The 14479-nt window shown below is 33.5% G+C and overlaps 1 protein-coding gene across 4 annotated transcripts in view; it reads left to right on the top strand.

Annotated features, from left to right (window-relative positions):
- CSMD3 (CUB and Sushi multiple domains 3) overlaps positions 1 to 14479 on the top strand; it is a 1073652-nt gene that overhangs the window by 411111 nt on the left and 648062 nt on the right. For all 4 annotated transcript variants that reach the window (XM_065895021.1, XM_065895023.1, XM_065895022.1 and 1 more), the window contains one exon: positions 3774 to 3861. In XM_065895021.1, the coding sequence (XP_065751093.1) occupies positions 3774 to 3861 (88 nt within the window). The remainder of the gene's footprint in view (positions 1 to 3773; positions 3862 to 14479) is intronic.

The following is a 14479-nucleotide window of genomic DNA, read 5'->3' as shown; positions in this document are numbered from 1 at the left end:
GTCCATGTAATTAACTTTTAAAGAGCACTCATGTTCTTTTTACAAGTTACTATTCAAATTGAAAGAAGTAAAAATGATAAATATTTGTCCAGTTGTTTGAATGGCATTACGTAGTGAAAGCAGCTGACTGAATGGATACTAACTTCATTTGAATGTCTTGGCGTCACTAGCTATGGGCAGTTATGTAGCATCTAAATATCAGAAAAATAAGAGATTATATACTTTGTTCTTTATTTTTTATTTTAAATTTTTTAATTAAAGAACACTAAATACATGTATCATGCAGCAGCTCTCCCGTTATCTTTACAATTTAAGTTGGGAAATTTTTCACTATTGCAGATGTCCAAAGACAGCTGTTTAATGGACACTTTCAAACAGACAAAAGTAATTTGACAATTAAATCATGAGAACTGGGATTAATTAAGTGAACATGGTGAAAGTTATAAATATGGTCTGTATTCTAAGATAAAATATTTGGAAAAGTGTTTTGAATTTTAAGTATTGATGCCCTTTCTCCTTTCTGAGCTTTCTGTACAGAATGGAGAGCTCAGGGGTTAAGAGTAGAATTTCTTGAATCAGTCTGCCAAGGTTGAAACCTAGACTAAGGCAGAAAGTGGAAATAGGACTTTAGAAATATGTCTTAACCTCTCTATGCCTCAGTTTCCTCACCTGTAGGAAACATATAATACAAGCAGCTACCCTTCAGATTTGTGTGAAGAGTAAATGAGCTGATACATGTAAAGGATGTAGATTAGTTCCTGACACATAGTACTGTGTCTTAGCTATTGTTAAAAGTTATATTAACCTAGGCAATAATGATGATGAAGTGGAAAAAATGAAATTTTTTATTATTTTTATTTTCTAATGTATTCACAGACATATCTATTTTTACCTATAATCTGTGTTATAAATTTAGTATAATAGTGTAGAAAGGCTACGTCATGCCACTTCTTTTTCTTATCTCTATCATATGTTAAAAAAGTTACACTTTAGGGCTTCCCTGGTGGCGCAGTGGTTGAGAGTCCGCCTGCCGATGCAGGGGACACGGGTTCGTGCCCCGGTCCGGGAGGATCCCACATGCCGTGGAGCGACTGGACCCGTGAGCCATGGCCGCTGGGCCTGCGCGTCCGGAACCTGTGCTCCGCAACGGGAGAGGCCACAACAGTGAGAGGCCCGCGTACTGCCAAAAAAAAAAAAAAAAGTTACACTTTAATAGCATACACTATAATATTTTCAAAAGTCAGTTATAGGATAGTTCTTCCCATAGAAAAAATACTCATTGAAAACAGTGTATAGCACATTGTTTTTAATCAACCTACTAGGAAATATTTACTGAGAAGTCATTAACCCCCATCTAGGCCCTGTGGGAATGTTAAAATAATTATGTTTTTCCTCATCTTTATCAAATGTATAATATATTTGTATATATGACTAAGGAATATGAAACTATTAACAGTATGACAAAATAATTAAAAAATTAAATATAAAATTGTTCATGTCATGTAAAAAGAGGGATTAGAAAATCTGGAAAAACATGGGAGTGGGACTTGGGGCTTCCCTGATGGCGCAGTGGTTGAGAGTCTGCCTGCTGATGCAGGGGACATGGGTTCGTGCCCCGGTCTGGGAAGATCCCACATGCCATGGAGCGGCTGGGCCCGTGAGCCATGGCCGCTGAGCCTGTGCGTCCGGAGCCTGTGCTCTGCAACTGGAGAGGCCACAACAGTGAGAGGCCTGCGTACCGCAAAAAAAAAAAAAAAAAAAAAAAAAAAAAGTGGGACTTGAGCTGAGTCTTGAAAATTATATAGAATTTTGATAGCTAAAGAGGAAGAAATGGAAAACATGGAGACCTGGAGAAAACACAAAGCATGGAATAAGCATGGCTAACCAGTAAAATTGCAGAAGAATGAAGAATCTGTTGGACTTGAGTTATGGATATATATTGGTGGCTAGTGGGTAGTAGAGTTGATATACTTAGAAATCTAGAATCATAGGCTATTTGGACAGTAATGAAAACTGTGGTTGAGAAAGTTTAGTTCTAGTACTCAAGATGAATTGGAAGAGAATGATAATAGAGAAACAAAAGCATCAGTGATTAAGCTGGATTTGAGCATGCACATGAAATGACTGAGAATTTTGGTGGGTTGACCTAGTAGGTCATTGAAGGAGCAAGACGGAGCTTGGGGAAAAATATGACAAAACCATATATTTGAAATTCTTAGCAAAGAGGTAATTTTTCAAGCCACAAGGCAAACATAAAATATGGAGAATTATGGGTCATTGTCTTTGAATTTGCTCTCTGTTTGTGATATCAGCTAAAGTAAGAGAGTGGCCAAAACAAACATAAGAAGGAACAAAAGCCAGAAAGATAAAAAGAAATTAATTAGCAAGTCAGCAGACCAAGAAAAGCAAAAATATCACATGCTTTGTGTGGATTGGTGAACTTGTAATTTGGCAGCAATAAGGATACTGTTGAGGATATTTAGGAAAGTGATTTTTATAGAATGAAGGGTGCAAACACAAAATTTCATATCTAATTGAAAATATGGCAACTTTACTGGAGCTATGACTGTTGGGCCATCATCTGATAGTTATCGTGCTATCTAATCAATATGAACAAGTTGACAATCTGAACTAAATGATGCAGGGATCCAGTGGTTCTCAATATTGACTCTACATTAGAATCACTTGGAGGATTATTAAAAAAATCAAACAAAAACAACAACAACAAAAAACAGATCCACAGGGTCCTACCCAAAGTAATTGCATTAGAATATCTAGACATAAAAGTTAAGCGTCTTTATTCTTTTAAAAAAGCTGTAGAGGTGATTCCAACCCACAATGTAGGACAAGAACCATTTCAAAGTTTACATTTTTCCCTCTCTAGAGTCTCTACTCAGGTCCCATTCTTTTCTTTAAAACGCAGATAAGTTGATAAAGAGGAAAATAGAACTTACTCTCTAATTCACTATAAGATTGAATTCATGAAACAATATCACTCAGATATTTCAGACCTTATCTGGTTTAATGATCTTCCCATTTGAAAAAAAGCGCTGTCTTGGGGAATTATTTATTTACTGTGATCACATTCACTGAAAATATTAATAAATCTTTTTAATAATTGGGTGTTCTGAAAAAACTGCTGAAAGTGTACAATGGCTAAGTAAAACACAGTCATGGAAATTGTTAAAGGGTAAAACCCTTATTTTGATTTTCATCATTATATCATAATTCAATGACATGCTTGATAATTTGTGCCACAGTTTTACTTTCACATTGGCAGACTAAATTCTTTGTTATATACCGAATAAAAAGTGGTAATACACTTTTTTCCACAGGGTCTTATTTTTCTATTGCAACTTTAAAAATAATAAGTACCCAAACGACACTGCCCTAACTGGTGGTGACTTCTCTACTGCCAATAATTAATGGAAACTCTGGCACTGATACCCTGGGAGTACATTACAAGAGATTTCACTATTTGATAGTAATTAAAAATAAAATGTTAATTGTTAATGTGTTAATATTCAGATTAGTAAGTCATTGAATAGGAACATGAAACTTACTTTCTTATATGTCCACAAATAGAAAAAATGTTTTTGTCCTCATTATTGGTTTATCAAACTATATTTAACGTTCTATATATAAACTATAGTGGTTACAATAACAAAATACAAGAATATATTTTATGTACAACTTTAAATGAATATCATCCTTGTTTTCCTAATCATATATGTTTTGATTATTTTTTTCTTTTCTTTTTTCTGTTGTTCCAGTAAATGAGGGAGGTATTAAAACAGCTTCCAATTTATGCCCAGATCCAGGAGAACCAGAAAATGGGAAGAGAGTTGGATCAGATTTTAGGTAAGATTTTAAATTATTTCATTATTTATTTTGTTAAGGTTTATTTTAATTTTAACTTCAAATATAACTAATAATATGGAGATGAAGACCTGGTGACTTAAAAGTGTGGCAGCTAGATTTCATCGATGTGTTACCATTAATAATCTTTCAGTATTTTAAAGTGACTACTCAAATTTATTAGGATACTTTTTGGAGTTTAAATGATTAATCTATTGTCATGTAGTAAGTGAAAAATCATGGGATTTGATTTGAAAGACATGAGTTTGAATTCAACTTCTATTGCTTATTAATTGTCTGATCTTTGGTAAGTTATTCAATCCTGTCTGCCTGAGTTTCCTCTTCTGTAACATGTATATCAAATTTACCACATAGAATGGTGAGTTTCAAATGAGGTACTGCCTGTGAAACCTTCCTGCAAATGTTCTATAAACATTTTATATGTAATTTTTAGAAGTAAATGTAACTTGAATAAGTTTTATCTCTATCTTAAAATTAGTATTTATTTTAAAATTTGAAATGTTTACTTACAACATAGAAAATGTATGTAGTAGAATATGGTAGCCATTAACTTCCACTATCAAACAATATTTTTTAAAAATCTTGAATTTTCAGTAGTCCTCTGTAACATTTTACAAATGAAAGATACAAAAAATCCTATAAAATAGTAAGTGATAATTAAGTTAACATTCACTAATACTTATTTTCACAAAATATTCATGATATATTAAATTTAAAAAATGATAATGGTTATAGTTACACATACCACACATTTACAATCTTTTCTTCTTTATATTGTTTGTATAAAGGACAAATGCTGTGCTAAAGAATATCCCTATGAATAAAAAGATCGTTCTTATAATAAAGACCTGTGAAAATTTTGTCCCCATGGATCATTCAAGTTAACTTATATTTTGATATACTTGCAGTGGAAAACAATATTAGTTCAATATGAATAAAATTGTAATTTTCTAAAAATTTTACAAAACTTTCTTTAACTAGTCTGATAATTAATATGGATAATAATGTTTGAAAAAAATCACACTAGAAAGAAATTCAAAAGACCTGGGAAATTAGTCAGTCTGATCTTAATAAACTAAATGACTATATTAAAAATCAACTAAATCTCTCAACCTCAATAATTAAGTGATATTTCATAGACTGCAGAGTGGTAAACAATTTACCTAGTATTTTTACATGTATTCTTTATTTATTATAAAATGCTATAAGGTGTTTATTATTTTATTCCCACTTTACAAATAAGAAAACTGAAACTCTGTTTATCCAGCTAATAATTTGATGGAATTGAAATTTGAACTCGTTACTTCCTGATTCTAAATCCTGACCCTTTAATCACTATATTACATTATGCTTTGAAACCAAACTTCATTCACATCCCATCCTTGCAGTAAACTGTCTTGTCTTCTCCAAGAGTTGGTTTCGTCAGATCTAAAAACGAGGATAATAATACTTGTTTCATGGATTAATGGAAAGATTACATGAGATAACGTATGCATGGTAGTAATCATAAAGCTTCAGACAAATAAGTATTCAGTTAATTCTAGCTTCTATTGTAGTATGATAAGATAAATGAAATAGTTATTAATATTTATTTGGTCTCACTTTTTGCAAAAATATGAGGTTTATTAGAAATAGACTTAATAGGAATATAGTGAGTTAAATTACCTTTTAGTGGATTTCAAATCATAAGATTATCTTACAGTCATGTTTCAAGACCCTGATAGATGTTAGTCATCAAGATGCTCACAGTCAGGCTAAGATGTAATAGAGTCATTATAATTTAAGGACATGCGCAATGTCATTGAGACAGAAGAGGTATGGTATTTTGGACAGCTAGGAGATGAGGGTCACAGAGGCAAATGTTGAGGTGGAAGTATGAAGTATGATTGGAATCTGGTATAGAGAGGAAGAGAAATCCAGAGGCCATTTATATGTTTATACATTCATTGTCTACATATATTGTTTGCCTATTATGTACCTGGCTTTGTACCAGGAACAAATAAAACACTTAACAGCAAACATAGTACATGCCCCCCATAGGTCTTCGAATTTAATGGCAAAAAAGACAATAAACAATGAAATGAATCTCAAATTTTAAAAAGTACTGTGAAATAAAAAAATAAAAAATTAAGCTTCTGTGAGAGAGGATAAAGATGTCAGAGTGGGAATCCACCCAGTGTAAGAAGGTCCCACTTTCATTGATACCAGAAGAATTTTATGCCTTTAGACTATAGGAAAGGAAGAGCCTCACACTGAGGAAGAGCTTGATGAGCCATTCCAGGAAAATAAAGATTAGGGAGTCTAAATTATAAACTGTAAATTGAAGAAAAGCACAGAATTCAATAGAAAAGCGGTAGAATGAAGTTGAGGAGATGTGGGGAAACCAGAGCTCTTATTCAGAAGAAGCAAATTGGCAGCCATTCTGCTTAATCTGCACTGAAGATATGTTTTGTTTTAAACACACAGTGTTTTTAAAATATGTGAGTCAACATTTAAAAATCAGGAGATTTCACACACACATACACACACGTGCACATGCACACACGTTTTTGTATTCCCTTTTTAGATTTGGCAGCTAAAACCAATGTACCTTCATTGCAACATCTACTAGAACCAATTAACCGATGTTCCCTTTAGGCTAAGCAAACTCTCTGGTTCACAGTGGTCACTCCTAGGCTTCTTCACTCATGTAGGTCACCTACCTATTATGGGAAGCTGTAAAGAGTTTTGAGAGAGAGAGCTGATTCAATTTATATTTTCAGTACATCATGCTTTATACTTTAGATAGGTGGATTGAAGAAAACAAGTTTTAGTTAGAAGGCCAGTGCAGCAGTCTGGTTTTAAGATGGTAGAGACTTAGACTATGGTGATAGCAGTGAACTAGACAGACTCAAGATATCTTTTGGGTCTTGGACACTCAAATTCTCAGTGTCCAATGATATTTTATGTGGAAAGTAAGAAAACAAAAAAGGATGATCCCTAATTTCCTCAGCTTGAACATCATGAAATTGGGGTAAAAAATTTAATTAAGTGTGGAAGTCCAGAGGTTTTGAGGGAAAAACATAAGAGTTCAGTTTAGAGATTGTAAACTTCAAATGACTTAGTGATTTACAAGTGGGTATGTTAAGTTCATAGGTGAACATAATTAAAGTTCAGAGATAGCAAGGAAATATCGGTATGTAGATGTTATTAAGAATCCTAAAGCAGCATGAATAGATGACGTCAGTTAGACAGTGTAGAATGACGAGAGAATCTATGACATAGTCCAAAGTTCTATGCTATTTCATGATATGATTGATTTTAAGAAGCTATCAGGGGCTTCCCTGGTAGCGCAGTGGTTGAGAGTCCGCCTGCCGATGCAGGGGACACAGGTTCGTGCCCCGGTCTGGGAAGATCCCACATGCCACGGAGCGGCTGGGCCTGTGAGCCATGGCCGCTGAGCCTGCGCGTCCGGAGCCTGTGCTCCGCAACGGGAGAGGCCACAACAGTGAGAGGCCCGTGTACTGCAAAAAAAAAAAAAGAAGCTAGCAAATCATTCTCACGAGTAGCAAGAGAAATAGGCATGGATGAAGTAAGGGAAGGAAGTCCTTTAAAAGGGGTCAGGAATTTTGAATACAATTGAAAATGATGAGGACAGAAGACTGTCTCTTAAATTTGACAACATGAAGGTTGTTGGCAAGAGTGATTTCATTGGAGTGACAAAGGTTGAAACAAATTGAAATAAGCTGAAGAGTGAATAGGCAGTTCAGATAGGTAATAGCTTTGGAACATCAAATTGCATAAAGCAGAAGAATAATGGAGCAGTTCTATAGTCATTAGGAAGTCAAAAGAGATTTTCTTTTTAGAGATACAAGAAACCAGAGCATGTTTATTGGATGATACAAATAATCCTGTAGAGAGGAAAATACTGATGATAGGAAAGATTCCTAGTGGGTATAAGTAAAGGAACATAACTTTTTTGGAGAAAATAAACATGATCCCAAGGACAGGAAGAGTGCTCTAGAAACTGTGAGCCACAACTACTGAGCCTACATGCCACAACTACTGAAGCCCGCGTTTCCTAGAGCCCATGCTCCACAACAAGAGAAGCCACCACAATGAGAAGCCCACGCACCACAAAGAAGCCCCTGCTTGCTGCTACTAGAGAAAGCCCATGCGGAGCAACGAAGACCCAATTAAAAAAAAAAACAAAAAAACAGATTTTGTGAAGGGAAAATGAGAGAGCTTATATTTAATACTTTTACTCTATGAAGGCTGCATCAAGCAAGACCATCAATATATATATATATATATATATATATATATATATATATATATATATATATATACACATACATACATGTAAATGAGAGAGAGAGAGATGGGAATGGATGGGAGAGGAACTTTGAGAGAAAAACTGGAAATAGTCGTTACCCAATAGTGGGAGAGCAAGTTTGATATAGAAATATTACCTTGCTAAGTAATTTTGAGTGTCCTTTTGAGATTGATGATAATGAGTCTGCCTAGTTATATGATTTCTATCTAGAATTACTAAGCTTCCCAGGTACAAGCATTAAAAGGATTGTGCAAAGGCGTGAAAAAATTCAGTGCATTCAGGAAATTTCTAGTGATTCTTCTAGGCATAACAAATAGAAACATGGATGTGGAGCAAAGAAAATTTCAAGCAGAGTTATAGGTTGGGGGTCCTTTACAAGATAAGTGGATTAGATCATCTTTCATGTTCAGTTTCAGCTATAAACAAGACCGATTCAGAAATAGCAGGTAAAATATTTTTAATCTGTTTCATAAGGGAAAGAAATATTTTCTTGTGTGTTTTAAAAAGTATAAAACGGTAATCATTCTTATATAAAAGGCTATGGGAAGCACCCCAAAGAATAAGAAAAGGGAAAGCAGGTAAAGGAATAAAAATCACTGACAAAAGATATACTGTGTCAGCTTATTTTGAAGCAATATACATTTAGTTAGGGCTTGAATTAACTCTCTGTTACTGGACCCCTATCATTTCAAAGGAAAATTAGCCTCTGTTAGGCAGGTACACGATGAATCACTGCTTCATATGGAAGCAAGCTTGGTTGTTGGATTGAAGCACCAGTCCCTGCCCCATAAATATTAAAACAATCAAACAAACAACAAAGAAGCAAAAAACACAAAAATAACTCATGGCAATCTCTTCTGGTGCCCTTTACCCATTTATCTATGTAATACTCCAGTTCTTTGAGGTACCAGGGCTCACACATTTCTGCAATTTAGCAAACATCCAGGTAAGTGTAAGAAGTCAGTCTCCCCCACTATTTAGTGCCTCTTTACTCACTGAATTATCTTCTTGAAGCCTCCCTCCTAACTGGGTTGAGGTAGGAGTGGGGACCACCCACTCAAATGCTCCAATTCCCTCCAAAGAAATTATACTTGCAAACTTTTCATTAATTGGTATCCTCAAATCTTCTGATACATCCTTCCTGGAGCTAAGCTATGTGTTATTCTAATGATCTTGAATGAATTTTTTTTTAATACATCCTTAACAAATTCTATACAAATGTTCTGAAACCCCTCTTTTAGAATGTGTGAGCACATATCCTCATTTATCAGCCTTGGGGCTTCAGCTAAAACTGAAAGAACCAGAAATGTCTCATTTGTTAACATACTTTTCCATAAATGATCATTTCCAAAGAAGGGAAAATTGTGAAACGAGTCCTATTCCATCTGTAAGTATGAAAAATTGATGAGGACCTAACCATAGATGATTTTTAAAACGAATGAATGGAAGTTCTAATAACAGAACATTAAACTGTTTATAAGCTGCATTTATTAAGATTTCATCTATAAATATTTGTGTTTCCTAAATCTTAAAATTATATGGCTTCTAAGATAAGCACACAAATATACATAAATATAAAACAACTTTTGTTTATTGGCTTCTTAGCTGTTAAGAACATGTTTTTCTCTGTTACTCATATCTTAAAAAACTCTACCAAGACAATTTCTCAAGATTTGCCAATTACCATTGTTAATCTTATAGCAGCCCCTGAATGTATTGGCATAGGATCTAGGGAGTGCAATTCTTATGCACTGGACTAGAATTCAGGTCTTATTTTCAAGTGCAATACTATTTTCTTATAACACACAAAAATTATTTAGGTACTAGGGTGGCTTTCGATTTTTTAAGTTGGAAACACCATTGCCTAGCAAACCAAACTTAAAACTTGGTAGTAATTACAAGCAGCCAGGGGCAGGGTGGGGGTGAGGGGCAGACAGGAAAGTAGGAACAGTTGTTTATAGCACCAAACACCACTGATTCTTTTTTTTTTTGGGGGGGGGGTTATTGTTTTAATTTTTATTGGAGTATAGTTGATGTACAATGTTGTGTTAGTTTCAGGTGTACAGCAAAGTGAATCAGTTTCATATACATATATCCACTCTTTTTTAGATTATTTTCCCATACAGGCTATTACAGTGTATTGAGTAGAGTTCCCTGTTCTATACAGTAGGTCTTTATTAGTTATCTATTTTATATATAGTAGTGAGTATATGTCAATCCCAATTTTCCAATTTATCCCTCCCCACCCCATTATCCCCTGGTAACCATAAGCTTGTTTTCTATGTCTGTGACTCTATTTCTGTTTTTTAAATAAGTTCATTTGTACCCTTTTTTTTAGATTCCACATATAAGTGATATCATATGATATTTGTCTTTCTCTGTCTGACTTACTTCACTCAGTATGACAATCTCTAGGTCCATCCCTGTTGCTGCAAATGGCATTATTTTGTGTTTTTTTATGCCTGAGTAATAGTCCATTGTATCCATGTACCACATCTTCTTTATCCATTCCTCTGTTGATGGACATTTAGGTTGCTACCATGTCCTGGCTATTGTAAATAGTGCCGCATTGGACATTGGGATGCATGTATCTTTTCAAATTATGGTTTTAGAGGGAACCTACCTCAACGTAATAAAAGCTATGAACAACAAATCCACAGTGAACATCATTCTCAGAGGTGAAAAAACACTGATTTTTCTTTTGAAGTATCTCTAGAGTCTGAGCCCTCATCCATTGCCACTTCTATTCTTTTAGCTCAGATTTGATTAAATCCCTAACAATTCCTGCAGGCTTCAAGGTTTCAGTGTAATGTCACTCAATGCAATCAATAAACCACCAAAACCGTAAATAAAAATACATAAATTGATTGATTAGAATCAAAATGTCAGTGTCCTTTGGTCTGTAAATTCGGAGGCTAAGAGAGAAGGGATTAATTAAAGTACTTTTAAAAGTTTTTGCTTGTGGTTTTTTTGTTTGTTTGTTTTTACTTAAACATTGCAAAACCTAGTTAGAACTGCTTTGAAATTTGAAGCACGTAACTTCTCATATGTTACCTGCCATCCTATAATAAAATAGGATTGCCTTTTCTATTCATTTATCTTACACTATTTTATAGTACTCATCACCACTGAAGTAATGTATATGTATTTTATTTTTATGTTTTCTGTCAAGCTCCACTAGAATATTGGCTGTAACAGTCCATGGGCTTTGTTTGGTATAGTATCAACTTCACTGAAAATAAGTTTTAGCCACTCAATAAATACTTGTTTTTTAAACAAATGGGATCTTAAGAAATTTATGAAATCACTAATCTTTCAAGATTTAGAATATATAAATCACTTTCAAGACAGAACACTAGGTAGGCATATACACAGTTTCACTTCATAATGTATATAAATATTATTTTCATAATATTTTAAAAATACCACAGCAAAAATATTACTTTTAAAAAGGCATACAAAAACTTGAGAGAGCAAATTAAATACAAAGATGAAGAATAGTAAAAAGTAGAGTAGATATAAATGAAAGTGAATAAGAAATTAATAGAGAAAAATCCATAAAACCAAAAGGTAGTTTTATTGAAAAGACCAATAAAATTGATAACCTCTAGAGACAGACTAATCAAAGAGAGAGGGAGAGAGGGAGAGAGAGCAGGAAAGAGAGAAAAGAGAGTAAGAGAAGAGATACAATCCACGAATATTAAAGGATAATAAAGAAATATGAGCAACTCCGTGCCTACAAATTTGATAATTTAGGTTATATTGATGGATTTCTTGAAAAACACAATCTATAAAATTCTCACAAAAAGAAATAAATCATCTGAAATGACCTAAAACTATTAAAGAAATTAAATCAATAATTAAAACCTTCCATTGGTGGGAATGTAAATTGGTACAGCCACTATGGAGAACAGTAAAAACTAAAAATACAAGTACCATATGACCCAGCTACCCCACTCCTAGGCATATACCCAGAGAAAACCATAATTCGAAAAGATACATGCCTCCCAATGTTCATTGCAGCACTATTTACAATAGCCAGGTCATGGTAGCAACCTAAATGTCCATTAACAGAGGAATGGATAAAGACGATGTGGTACATATATATATAATGGACTATTAGTCACAAAAGAGAACAAAATAATGCCATTTGCAGCAACAAGGATGGACCTAGAGATTGTCAAACTGAGTGAAGTAAGACAGAGAAAGACAAATACCATATGATATCATTTATATGTGGAATCTAATAAAAAGGTACCAATTAACTTACAAAACAGAAGTTGTAGTCACAAATGTAGAAAACAGCCTTATGGTTACCAGAGGATGAGGGGGGGTGAATAAATTGGGAGATTGGGATTGACATATACACAATACTATATATAAAATAGATAACTAATAAGAACCTACTGTGTAGCACAGAGAACTCTACTCAATACTCTGTAATGGCCTATATGGGGAAAGAATCTAAAAAAACGATTGTATATATGTATATGAAACTGATTCACTTCCCTGTACACGTGAAAATAACACAATATTGTAAATCAAATATACTCCAATAATTTTTTTAATGAAATAAGTTTAAAAATAAACCTTCCAAAATAGCAAGCATCAGGCCCAGATTGATTCACTGGTGAATTTTAACAAACATTTAAAGAATAAATGATACCAATTCTCTACAATCTCTTCCAGAAAAATAGAGGGAGTACTTTCAAACTCATTTTACGAGTGCTCACTACCCTAATACAAAAATCAAAGACATTGCTGCAAAGGAAAATTTCAAACCAATATGTCCAATGAACATAGATGCAAAATTTTTCAACAAAATATTAGCAGATTAAATTTGACAGTGTATTAAAAGAAGTATACAGCATGACTAAATGGGTTTTATTCCAGGTATAGAGGGCTGGCTTGACATTCAGAACTCAAGTCATCTCATAAGTGGGCTAAAAAAGAACATATCACCATTGCAATAGAATGAAGGAAAAAAAAAAAAAACAGTTGACAAAATCCAACCCTCTCAGAAAATTACAAAGAAAAGAGAACTTTATCAATTTGTTAAAGAACATCTACTACTACAAATATTCAGCTAACATGATAATACTTAGTGGTGAGAAACTTTTTCCCAAGATCAGAAACAAAACAAGAATTTCCCCTCTCACCACTCTTTTTCAACATCATACTGAAAGTCTTAGCTAATACACTAAGACATGAAAAGGAAATAAAAGGTTTATAAATTTGGAAGGAAGAAATGAAACAAACTTTTTTTCTTGCAGATTGTATGATTGTCTATGTAAAAAGTTCCAAAGAATCAACAAAGAAACTTGTGGAACTAGTAAGTGATAATGGCAAGGTTTTATGATACATATACAAAAGTTAATTGTTTTTTTGTATACCAGCAATGAACAAGTGGAATTTGAAATTAAAAGCACAGTATCATTTACATTAGCACCAAAAAATAAAAAAGAAAGACAGATTTAGGTTTAAATATAACAAAATATTTATAAGATCTGTATGAGGAAAATGACAAAATTCTAATTAAAGAAACCAAAGATCTAAATCAATGGAGAAATATTCCAGGTTCATGGATGGGAAGAATTAATATTAGCAAGATGTCAAATCTTTCCAACTTGAGCTATAATTTCAGTGTTATCTCAGTGAAAATCCAAGAAAGTTATTTTGTGTCCATCAACAAAATAATTCTAATATTTATGTAGAAAGGCAAAGACCCAGAATAGCCTACATGATATTGAAGAACAAACAGGGGACTAACTCTTCCTCAGGAAGAGGGTGAGGGATGAGTAGGTAAACTCATTTGGGGCAGTGAAACTATTCTGTATGATACTGTACAGGTGAATACATGACATTATGCATTTGTCAAAATCTATAGAATACAAAGAGTGAACCCTAGTATAAATGTGGACTTAATTAATTAAGTGTATCAATATTGATTTGGTTCATCAACTGTAACAAATGTACCCCACTAATGCAAGATGGTAATAATAGAAGAAACTGTGTTTGTGTGTGCATGTGTGTGTTGGGGGGAAGAAGGGTGCATATAGGAACCTTCTGTACTTTCTGTGCATTTTTTCTATAAATGTGAAATTGTTCTGAAATATAAAGTATTAAAAATGAAACAAAAACATACAAGTAATTTTCTATTTTGAACTGAGTGATATATATATCTGTATGCATGCACACATACATGTGTATGTTTTTTTTTGACTATAATATCATATTAAAATACTTCTCTAGAATATTGGTATAATAAACTCAAACGTTTCATTC

Source organism: Phocoena phocoena, chromosome 17 (assembly GCF_963924675.1).
Source record: "Phocoena phocoena chromosome 17, mPhoPho1.1, whole genome shotgun sequence".
In the NCBI taxonomy this organism is placed as follows: Eukaryota; Metazoa; Chordata; class Mammalia; order Artiodactyla; family Phocoenidae; genus Phocoena; species Phocoena phocoena.
This window is presented reverse-complemented; position numbering and strand designations above follow the sequence as displayed.